This window comes from Dreissena polymorpha, chromosome 1, assembly GCF_020536995.1.
Source record: "Dreissena polymorpha isolate Duluth1 chromosome 1, UMN_Dpol_1.0, whole genome shotgun sequence".
NCBI classification, from domain to species: Eukaryota; Metazoa; Mollusca; class Bivalvia; order Myida; family Dreissenidae; genus Dreissena; species Dreissena polymorpha.
This window is the reverse complement of record NC_068355.1, coordinates 24,109,714-24,122,609: the sequence shown is the minus strand read 5'-3', so window position 1 is coordinate 24,122,609 and position 12,896 is coordinate 24,109,714. Positions and strand designations below refer to the sequence as shown.

Sequence of the window (12,896 nt, the reverse complement as noted above, 5' to 3'; positions counted from 1 at the left end):
AAGCAACCAGGGGAATATCATATGAAAAAAGAACTATCATGCATGTTTGATGTGTTAAAGTGTGTCACTAAATTTCCCTAACTGCCGATGTCGACTATAATTTCGGTATAAACATGCACAGAAATTAACATATATATAATGTTATTGCCGGTATGTTATTGGACATTTTGTATGTCAAATGTTCATTATTTGTATTAAAATTAAGACGATGCTTTTTTGCCAGAAATCGTTTATTTCAAATTCAAAACAAGCAATAATCATACATAATACCAAAATATAAAACTAACAAAATGACAACACTCTCGCTTAACGCAACGTTCAGAAGCACGCGCACTTAACAAAATTATTGCAACTAATGCAAGCTGTAATTAATATGTGACTACTTGCTATACAACCAGTATCATGCGAAAATTGATCTTATTTAATTGTGGTTCCCTCTTTGAATTTATGTTGCCTGTCGACTTTTAGAATAATGTGTCAGTAAGAAATGATTTGCTAGCTCTACAACCAGCATCATGCGAAAATGGATCTTATTTAATTGTAAATCCCTCTTTGAACTTAAGATGTCAGTCGACTTTTAGAATAATGTGTCAGTAATAAATGTTTTTCTTCAGTTTCACATGTTTTTTTAAGAAAATTAAGTGAAAGATGCAAATGTGTCTTATTTATTTTTTTCTGTGTCTTCAATGTATCTTATTTATATGTGACTGCGTGCTTATTTTCTTTTCAAGAAATGAAAGATGCAAATGTGTCTTATTTTAATTTTTCCATGTCTTAAATGTGGCTTATTTATATAAGATAAAATGATATACTGCCAGTGTCATGCAAAAAAGGATCTAATTTCTTAATATCCACATTCACGCTTTGTTCTTTATTAGCACCGTCTTTAATTAGGCTATCTATTTAAAGTACAGATTACTGTGAACTTAATAATTGTGCAACGGTGATGTTGATCCATAATCGTTGTTAATTTAAAATGTAGACAACAAGTTAGCAATAAATGAAATCAGTTATTTTGGAAGTAAATCTATTTTTTTCTGTACAGTAGCCATGTGGATGTGTATTGAGCGGATAAGATAGGGATCACCACAACAAGTTTCTAATACACAGTATAGACTTCCCCTATTATTATTAATTACCTGATTGGAATAAATAAAGTGTTAAAGATCATTTCATGTGAAAAGCAGGATTTCTGACATAATTTTAATCGTTTTGCTTTTATACACAATTTCATGGAACAATGAATATATTGGCGCGATGGAACACAATTTATAAATCAAGCTGACAGTATAGTATCATTTTTTAATTATGTGTAATTTAATTCGCATCTCTCCCTTAACTCGTTCAATGACACGTGAACTTATATCAATTATAAAACATCACGTGCATCATTAAATATTTTTTTTAATTATGAAAACATATATGTTCTACATGGTTTTGTTTAGTTTTTTTCTCAACCAGAGAGACATTATAAAACATTGTTATATATAAAGCGCTTTACGTTTCTACATTACATAAAGATATATCGATTTTTTTGTTAAGTGTACGTGCTTGACATATTTATAAAAAGGCAGTGTTTATTTTTGTAATAAAATCGAAAATTGACGTTTAATTTGATGCAATCCACATTGTTTAGCGGCCAAGCGCAGTATTCCGCTCTCGGCGGCCGATCGTGTATTGCAATATATACAATGAAAAGCTGGGTTTTTGGTGGCCAAAAATACTATTGTTCCCTTTATTTAAACCTAAATCAGTATTTTTTTACACTTGAATGTTTGTACAGCGGGGATTTCGGTACCGGCGCGGGTTTATGTGCTAGTTATAAATTACCGAAATCCCCGCTAAGAGGCAACATATTATCCTGATTTATGCTTTGATTAAACATTGATAACTAAATTGCAAAAGTGTATAGCATATTGTAAATAAGGTAGTACGATATCATTTGTTTCATCAGATTTGTTTGGAAAATACTTTCTGAAGACTTATTATTACTATGTCATGTTATATTTACATATACTTTTGTGTAACCAATGTTTGAAATGTACATTTTACCTTTTTTACATTCGTTTACACATTTTTAACATTAATAAACTATTTAATAATGGAAAAATATTCTGATAAGAGTGTTTAAATGATTAACACTAATATGATTGTGTACAAATCAACATTAATGCAAAGCCAAAACCCAAACATAATGACATATAGACCCTTTAAGGCGTAATATGGGGGATTGGCGTAAACATGGGTGATTTCGGCTCTGGGCGTACGAATGTAGCAGTACCGAAATCCCCGCTAATTATTTTCCAAAAGAAGTAACCGAATGGGAGATAATACATGTCACTGAATGCTAATGAAAAAAAAACACTATAATAATTTTGTTGACACTTGAAGGTTTGTACAGCAGGATTTCGGTACCGGCGCGCGTTTAAGTTCTAGTGTAGAATTACCGAAATCCCCACTGAGAGGCAACTTAATGCTGTCAAGAGTGCTTAATAATTAAAATTAATATCATTTTTTTGCACCTTAACATTCATGTGAAGTCAAAAACCATTCATACCGATGACCTATTGACCCTTTAAGGCGTAAATATGGGGATTTCGGTACTAGGCGGGCGAATGTAGAATTACCGAAATCCCCTTTTCATCATCGCACATTAGTGCAACATACATTTTAACACAATATATGTAGGGAAACTCATATGATTCGCGTAATGTGAAAATGATTATTATGCTATAATTCGACCACGAACCTTGACGTGACTTAATACCGGACATTATGGAATGGAGCTACGCTTGCCGTATTTGACATAAGACCCATTTTCGCAAATTATCTTATCAATGCTTATATGAATTTAATTGCTATAATCTAATGCGTATTCGATACGGAATTATTGTCAAGGTTTTTCATTTTGTCAATATTTATCATAGCAGGGGACATTGCTGACATCAATATGGATACTGTTTTCATATTCTGTCGAGAAATGATATGACTTATTATCAAGATTATTTTATAGTACGGTAGCGTTCTCTTCACAAGTGAGATTTATTTGTACTGGTAAATTGCTCTTATACTCACCATTCGGACTCGACGATCGGCTCGAATAAAAATGTTAGTCGCTTAAAAGTACAAATTCATCATATTGAGCACGATTTTTATTATTATTATTATTATTATTATTATTATTATTATTATTATTATTATTATTATTATTATTATTATTATTATTATTATTATTATTATTATATAGCTTTTAGAAACGTATACCTTAAAAAAAATCCATTTGAAAAAAAAATCCCATGGGAAAAAAAATCCCATCGGACAAAAAAATCCCATGGGAAAAAACCCCATGGGATTTTTTTATTATTTTAAAACACGATATAACGCGTTGAAATCGCGAGAAATGCTCATCATTTGTTAAAAGGTAGCGTTTCTGAAGGTTACATGAATAAATCAGAAAAATCCCATGGGATTTTTTTTTCCCATAAAAAAATGGGATTTTTTTTCTATCAAAGTAAATTGAACGAAAATAAACACAAATGCTTTAACAATGCTTAAAATCGATAACTAAGCACAAACGAACGTGTTTTATGTTTTTGAAAATCCCATGGGATTTTTTCTCCCATAAAAAAGCTGGAGAAAAATCCCATGGGAGAAACCAAAATTCCCATGGGATAATGAAAAATCCCATGGGATTTTACAAAAATCCCATGGGAATCCCAAATTTGCAAATAAAGTTAATAGTGAAGAAAACGCATTTAACAAGCAAAAATAACCAATTATTAATCACAAGTTAGACTTTTATCTTATACTTTATCACAAATAAGCAAACCTTCAAGAAAAAGGGTACTTAAGTTTGCGAAATTTAGGTTTCGCAAAGTTTTTCCGGTGGCCGTTGATGACACTTTACGCACATGCATTAAGCCCAATTTTCTCTGAACAAGGCTCATTTGATAAACTGCTCCGGTTCATTTTAACAGCAGTAATGTACATAGAGTACATGACGTGGAGTGTGACGAAGAAGAAAGTTTATTGAGTTATTAAACTTATTTGAATATAGTGATAGGATGGCATAAGGGTCTTTATTTAACTATGCTAAAATAATTATTTAAGACCCTAGATGCAAAAGCGTCAATTATTGAATTAAATGGATTATTTATGGATTTTAAAGGATTATTAAAGGTAATATTCTAGTTCGAACGTGTTTTGTTTTTTGTTTGTACTTTTGTCGTTCCCTGTTCTCGGAGAAATGATTTTAACATGGGCGCCATTGATGCGTCGGATCACACACGGCATACCCATAACAGAATATAAAAAACGTTCTGTGCGTCCTTAAATTCGTCGTCCAAAGTCGGAAATCGTATTGCCCTGTAAATTAAGTCAAATAAAGTGTCAGTCGCTGCAATTTGTTGTTTACTCGTCGAAATTGTGAAGGTCGTCGATGGTTAACTTTTATAATGTCGCGCGCCGCGGCCATTTTGTGTAGGTTAACTCTCGGTTACTTGTACTTACCCACCTAGGGAAGCAGGGTATGTTTTAACTGGGTTTTAACCGATCGGTATAACTAACCAAATTTTATACAAACGCTTACCGACCAGTAACCAACAACTTACCGACTTTGAACCGCCGGTATGTGTTTAACCGCCGGTTTAACTGTTTATACAATCGGGTGCAGTTAGTGATGTTAACCATTACATGTATCATGAATTGTTTAATTTGATACCACGGTTTTGTGTTGCATGGCTCACTATTGCACACCTTAATTGTTGCCCAGTCTAGCCTGGCAACATTATAGTTATTGCTGACTTGTTTAATACTAAATGACCAGTCAATATAATTACATATACAGGCTAGAATCAGTTTTGTGAATTATATTAAAGTGACATTTGTTGCTGAAAAATAAACAATACATTGGACATTTCTTCGCTTTGGTTTTGGTTAAACCCATTTATTTCAAAAATTGTCTTAACGCGCGTACCGGGTTCTAACAATATCTAATAAAGTTGAAATCCAATTTGTGTCCAGAAAGCACCTTAGTGTTTCAGACACCAAAGTGTAAGACATGTATCTAATAAATTCAAGAGTGATTGGCTTACAAAATAGTTCCCAGGATTGTGCCATTAACGTTGTTTTAGACATGGTTTGACTTTGGTACCTACTGCTACTCTTTCTGAAACAGGAACACGAAGATACAAAAACTTCAAAGCGGTTGATAAACACAATTAAAAGTAAAAGTGTTGGTCATTATATTACATGTTATGTAATAGATTGATCTGCTGTACTGTATGTTTTTCACTGGTCAATAGACGGAAATATACATAACTTCGTTGACAACTTTAAGTCTGAAATAAGACAAAAACTTTTATTTTATTAAATTAGTGTTTGACTGATACATGGTGTTCAGCAACACAAGTATGGCGAGGTCACGTAGACAATCCAATGGTTCAAGGTTGTAAAAACTTAAAAATGGCGTGTCATTGCCACCAGATAATATTATACTAGAAGTCACTAAGAACAAACACCATATGATTTCACTGATTTGAAAACATGAATGCACGAATAAAAAACTTCACATATTGTGCTCTCAAGTCGTTACAGGAGATATTGATATTGAATCATATACACTTGTAATTATCAATCGACCTGAATTTAACATTACCAATGAGGAAGTTGACGTTGTCGTGATAAGGCAATGATTGAGGCTGTAGACACAAACCACATTTGCATTTTAGTGGTAGATGATTAATACTGTCGTGTTTGGTTTGGTTTAAATTTCTATGTAGTCCTGAAACTCTTATTATTGATCATCATAGAATTACCAGTTAGGGTGTGGGAGATTATTTAAATTCGTAAAATGGACTAAAAGCATAGACATGTTGCGACGGATTCGATCTTTGCACAGACTATCTCTGAACGCAACACTTTTCCTTGATATTTTTGTATCGGTAAGGCTGAAGTTATTCAGATGCTGAACGCATGCAACTCTAAACAAACGTTAAGTCGATATTACAGCTAATTTAGAGTTCTCCGGGTTTTTTTCTCAGAATGGTACGGAAATCCTGATACAAAGGAAAATGTAATCAATACATGTGGGCAGCAATGGACGTATAATAGGGTATGGGTGTGCAATCGCAAGCAAACCAGCCTCGGACGCATGTAATGAAAATGTGACACGTGCCCATACAGGCGTCTATATAGAAACACGTTATAGATGCAGACCCATTGGATCTGAATCCATGTGCCTATTGTTTGCAAAAGGACGAGGAATCACAACTTGTATTCATCCACTTCAGTTGCATCAAGCGTTGCCTAAGCTGCAACCACTTTGCTTAAAATGATAAAATCTAAGAGAAAAGGGATAGACCATGATAAAACTTTGTTGCGCATGTTATAATTAGCTACTTTGTTGTGCTATATTTTGTTTTTATCAATATATTCAGTTGACATAATAGAATCTAATTGTATTAAGACTACGCACACATGTTATATAACATATTTTGTCGATGAGTAAGGGGCGATGTAGACTTGTTCATGTAATCGTTGGATAAAAGACACAATATGTAAACTGAACTCAAATTAGCACAAGAACATCGCCCTATGCTAGACTTCTCCCAGCATACGATTAAATGTAACAGATACTTCTTTATATATGTTTGAAAAAGAGGACCTGATCTTGACCGTAGGGAGCAAAGGTTAAATAATAACCATACTGGTATTTCGATTGATATATATTTTGATTAATGAAATTACACCGGTATATTTTCATATAAACAAATAAAACAATCGAAACTGGGGCTTTATGCAAAATTATAATTTGTATCTATTATTCGTGATAAAGCGATACGGTCATGAAATACCAAATTATACAAATTTTATATAAAAATCATTTAATCCGACCCTTTTTATTATCACGTATTGCTACTTAATTTGTAAAATGTGCCCATTTTCATTATTATAACAAACTAGCTTTTGTCAAGCTAACGTCTAAATTACGGGTTGATAGGCCGTATTACTTTTTATTATGTATATTCGAGCAGAAAGGGGCGTTGATGGACCGCTACATCAGTTAAGCGTATATTATCATACCTCTGTGTTGCTAATCAAACTCAATAATTCCAAATTCAGCATCTATTAAGTAAAATAAATGGACAAAATTCCTGAACGTGTACACGACAAGTTTTTAAATCGAAAGAATGTCATGGGACATCTTTAAGGGGTATAGAATGCCATATCAAGCGACATGCCATGTTTATAGAAACACATTGTTTGAGTTGTAGCCATGGTACGAAAAGGACTAGATGTGCAACACTAAAGTCTGAAACTCTCGTAGATTGAAGTTTGAGCTTGTTGATTGAAATTAGTAGTAACATACTTGTGATCATTTATCACGTGTTTTACACGTGGCACGTGCGCATTTGTTTTATATCTGAAATAACGCTTTAATTTAATTTCTTCTGATAGAACAAAAAGCAAGAATATAAATTAAGCAAAACCTGTTTAAAGGCTTTGTACGTGTTGGACATGTACAACTGAGAGACGACGTTAAGCATAAAGGTAGCCTGTGCATTTGTCTTGAATTAACAATATTTACAATATAACCAACAGTGACATTAACTAATAATACGAAATTCAGTCACTAATTTACAGACGTGTAAAACATAAACGACATTTACAAACTCATGGCCGGAAAAAGTTGAGGTCAATATTAAATAATGAAACCAAGGTAGTGTCTAGACAGAACATTAGGATTCCATTATAGGAAAGGTTTATAACAAGGTAAACGTTCTAACAGCCATGGAAGGCAAGTATAACTTGCGACTATGCAATCGCTAATAAACAAGCCTCTGAAGCGTGCTATGAAAACTCCCAAAATACAGGTGTGTTAATGGAAACGTCGGAATGAAAGACAAAAGTTGTGAAATGTACACATATTAACACATATTATCACAAAAACATATCCATATGCTTTACAACTGACAGCATAAGATCAACTTGCACAAATACTACATGATCTTAATGAACAAAAATTAAAAAAAGAATACGTTTTATGGTATAACAATTAATAGCTAATTTTCCCCTTGATATAACACCGGTACATTTTCATTTATTATAAATCATATATTCATAGAGTGTGCTTTATACAAAGATATAAATTATATCGTAATGTAAGGATCATGGTGATATGATCATGTGATACTATACTCTGCACATTTTATTTTAACATACATTTAATCAGACACGTAGTTTACACTTAAGTTCTAATATAGTTGTAATGTTTCTACATGCGTTATTCTTATTTCAAATTTGGGAAACGATCTTGGTTTAGGCAGCAAGTTTTTATGAGGTATCTTGACTCAGCCATTTTGGACGTCATCTTTCTCATTAAAAAAACTATAAGGTCCATTTCGTAATTCATATTTAATATGAATATCACATTTAAACTGACATCATAATGCATAAATTAATGCAATTCCATACTTAAAACCACATACGCGATGGTCATAATTTAACAGCTATATTAAGTTGTGAAATGACAGTGTCATTATCAAAACCATTGATAAACAATAGCAATATTTAATAATTAAAAATAAGGCCAATCGTTTACACGCTGAGTATGCAAAAGCTATGTAAGATATAATCATAGAAAACTAATAATAGCTGAAATTTTATCAAAGAAGTGTGTTTATTTTCAAGCAATGTATAGCCATACCCTGATCACAGTTGTTGCCTTGCCAGCCAGGTGAACATGTGCAAGAGTACGCGTTTTGAAGATTATTGCACGTGGCGCCGTTCTTACACGGAGCGGGTACGCATTCGTTGATATCTTAAATTCATATGTTTACATTCAATTATGTTTATCGGAATAAACGCTTATATTACATTAAATATAGTGGACAAAGGGCGTTCATATTAAATTAAGCAATAATTCTTCAAACGCAGTGTTCGTTTTGAGCATGTGCTACAGAGTGATAACTTTGAGCGCCACATGTAGCCTATGCATTTGTGGCCACATCGATTCATTTAACAATACGCAAAGACAATTTTTTAACAAATGTATAATGTTACGAAACGGTAATACAATTCGTTACGCGATTGACTTGTATGACACAATGTGCTAATCATAAAAAGCCATCCGTTTACAGGCTGGGTATGAAATAGCTTTGTGAAAAAATAGCCACCGAAAATATATTTAAAGGGAAGTTAACACGGATGGTCACAGATTCTTTATAACCATACCCTGATCACAGTTGTTTCCTTGCCAGCCCGGTGAGCATGTGCACGAGTACATGTTCTGAAGATTCGTGCATGTGGCGCCGTTCTTACACGGCGCAGTTGCACATTCGTTGGTATCTGAACGATAAACACAACAATCACAATGTCTCAATTAATCAGCGTGGTAACATTATTGATGTAGATTAAACCATATCGACACATATTAAAAGATGTGTATTAATTCGCCATGTAAGCGTTGAATTGAACAAGCAACAACAAAATCGCTTTTCCGGTAGAAAACGTCACACACCCAGATTTGGGTCTGAATAGTGGATTTATGGTTTGAAACATATACTCAATCAAGAATCTTAATGATGTCAGTCTGGTACAATGTATCATTGAGAGCCCAAAGATTTCCAATACGATTTTCAAGTAGACCGCCCGTTTCAGCATTTTGACAAATATATCAATATTGTGATATATGTGTTTGGAGAGTAAATTGATCAAATTAAAATTAAAGATTATAGCGAAATGTCAGCAAATATGTTCGCTTATACACACTTTTCGGTAAGCATGGAATAAACAATTTGTTATATAATTATTAAATATGTTGCGAAATTACTCAATACTGGTTGAAAACACCTTTACTGTGTTTGCCAAAATTTGTAATAAAAATGATATGGATGAGTTTTTAATCGGCTCAATCAGCAAATGGTTATCAGCAATCAGTCAATCGGAAGATAAACAACAGTCTAGGAATTGTATAACTAAATTTTGGATATTTGTGCTAAATGTAAAATTCAAGCATGATCCTGTTGTACAGGAAGCCGGATGGTTCATTCAAGGCTCGCCCGCATGCATGTGTGTGTGTGCGTGTGCGTGCGTGAGTGCGTGCGCGTGTGTGTGTATTTGTGTGTGGCCAAGCAGTTTGAAGATGTTATACAATGTCCCATTAGTGTATAAAATTAGTCTGTAGTGTTATATTTTAACAAACGAAGCTTCTGCCAGGCGTTCGTCTAAATTGCGGGTTGATAGGTCGTATTACTGATTATAATGTATCTTCGAGCAGAAAGGGACGTTGATGGACCGTTACATCAGTTAAGCGCATGTTACCATAGTTCTCTGTTGCTACACAAACTCAATAATGCACAATTCGGCATCTATTAAGTACAATAAATACAAAATGCCTGAAAGTGTACACGACAAGTCTTTAAAGGGAGAGAATGTCATGGGATATGTTTAAAGGGTATGAAATGTCATATCAAGCGTATTTATATAAACCCCTTGTGTGAGTTATAGCGTCGGTAACAAAAGGATTAGAGGTGCAACCCTCACGCCTGAAACTCTCAAAGATTAACGTTTGGGCTAGCTGAGAGATATTAGAAGTAACATATTCGTGGACATTTATACCTGAAGCAAATAGCAAAAAATGGGAGGATTAGTGCAGATGCTAAGGATTAAGCAAGTTGTCAAACGAGTTGACAAAATGTATCGATCCATTTAATCGAAAGCATTCATCTAGCAAGGATGATGAACATTCCGACTGGAACAAAAGCACCACGACTGTTAATGTTTATCAAATCATAGATGCTTTTAAAACCAAAACGACAAATTAAAAAAACTCATGGCCAGAACATTTGTATGAGTCAATATCGATATTCCCCAGTGGTAATCATTCTGTTGGTGATGTTAACCATTACATGTATCATGAATTGTTTAATTTGATACCACGGTTTTGTGTTGCATGGCTCACTATTGCACACCTTAATTGTTGCCCAGTCTAGCCTGGCAACATTATAGTTATTGCTGACTTTTTTAATACTAAATGACCAGTCAATATAATTACATATACAGGCTAGAATCAGTTTTGTGAATTATATTAAAGTGACATTTGTTGCTGAAAAATAAACAATACATTGGACATTTCTTCGCTTTGGTTTTGGTTAAACTCGTGTATTTCAAAAATTGTCTTAACGCGCGTACCGGGTTCTAACAATATCTAATAAAGTTGAAATCCAATTTGTGTCCAGAAAGCTCCTTAGTGTTTCAGACACCAAAGTGTAAGACATGTATCTAATAAATTCAAGAGTGATTGGCTTACAAAATAGTTCCCAGGATTGTGACATTAACTTTGTATTAGACATGGTTTGACTTTGGTACCTACTGCTACTCTTTCTGAAACAGGAACACGCAGATACAAAAACTTCAAAGCGGTTGATAAAAACAATTAAAAGTAGAAGTGTTGGTCATTATATTACATGTTATTTAATAGATTTGTCTGCTGTACTGTATGTTTTTCACTGGTCAATAGACGGAAATATACATAACTTCGTTGACAACTTTAAGTCTGAAATAAGACAAAAACTTAGGAAATTTTTATCTTATTAAATTAGTGTTTGACTGATACATTGTGTTCAGCAACACAAGTATGGCGAGGTCACGTAGACAATCCAATGTATCAAGGTTGTAAAAACTTAAAAATGGCGTGTCATTACCACCAGATAATATTATAGTAGAAGTCACTAAGAACAAAACAATATATGATTTCACTGATTTGAAAACATGAATGCACGAATAAAAAACTTCACATATTGTGCTCTCAAACACACAAGTGAGTCGTTACAGGAGATATTGATATTGAATCATATACACTTGTAATTATCAATCAACCTGAATTTAACATTACCAATGAGGAAGTTGACGTTGTCGTGATAATGCAATGATTGATGCTGTAGACACAAACCACATTTGCATTTTAGTGGTAGATGATTAATACTTTCGTGTTTGGTTTGGTTTAAATTTCTATGTAGTCCTGAAACTCTTATTATTGATCATCATACAATTACCAGTTAGGGTGTGGGAGGTTATTTAAATTCGTAAATGGACTAAAAGCATAGACATGTTGCGACGGATTCGATCTTTGCACAGACTATCTCTGTACGCAACACTTTTCCTTGATATTTTTGTATCGGTAAGGCTAACGTTATTCAGATGCTGAACGCATGCAACTCTAAACAAACGTTAAGTCGATATTACAGCTAATTTAGAGTCGACCGGGTTTTTTTCTCAGAATGTTACGGAAATCCTGATACAAAGGAAAATGTAATCAATACATGTGGGCAGCCATGGACGTATAATATGGTATGGGTGTGCAATCGCAAGCAAACCAGCCTCGGACGCATGTAATGAAAATGTGACACGTGCCCATACAGGCGTCTATATAGAAACACGTTATAGATGCAGACCCACTGGATCTGAATCCATGTGCCTATTGTTTGCAAAAGGACGAGGAATCACACACTTGTATTTATCCACTACAGTTGCATCAAGCGTTGCCTAAGCTGCAACCACTTTGCTTAAAATGATAAAATCTAAGAGAAAAGAGATAGTCCATGATAAAAACTTTGTTGCGCATGTTATAATTAGCGACTTTGTTGTGCTATATTTTGTTTTTATCAATATATTCAGTTGACATAATAGAATCTAATTGTATTCAGACTTCGAACACATGTTATATAACATATTTTGTCGATGAGTAAGGGGCGATGGAGACTTGTTCATGTAATCGTTGGATAAAAGACACAATATGTAAACTGAACTCATATTAGCACAAGAACATCGCCCTATGCTAGACTTCTCCCAGCATACGATTAAATGTAACAGATACTTCTTTATATATGTTTGGA

The 12,896-nt window shown here is 33.7% G+C and overlaps 1 protein-coding gene across 1 annotated transcript in view; it reads right to left on the bottom strand.

Annotated features, from left to right (window-relative positions):
* LOC127847502 (fibropellin-3-like) overlaps positions 1–12,896 on the bottom strand; it is a 116,110-nt gene that overhangs the window by 88,199 nt on the left and 15,015 nt on the right. Inside the window, exon 5 of the mRNA XM_052379854.1 lies at positions 9,235–9,348. Coding sequence (XP_052235814.1) covers positions 9,235–9,348 — 114 coding nt within the window. The remainder of the gene's footprint in view (positions 1–9,234; positions 9,349–12,896) is intronic.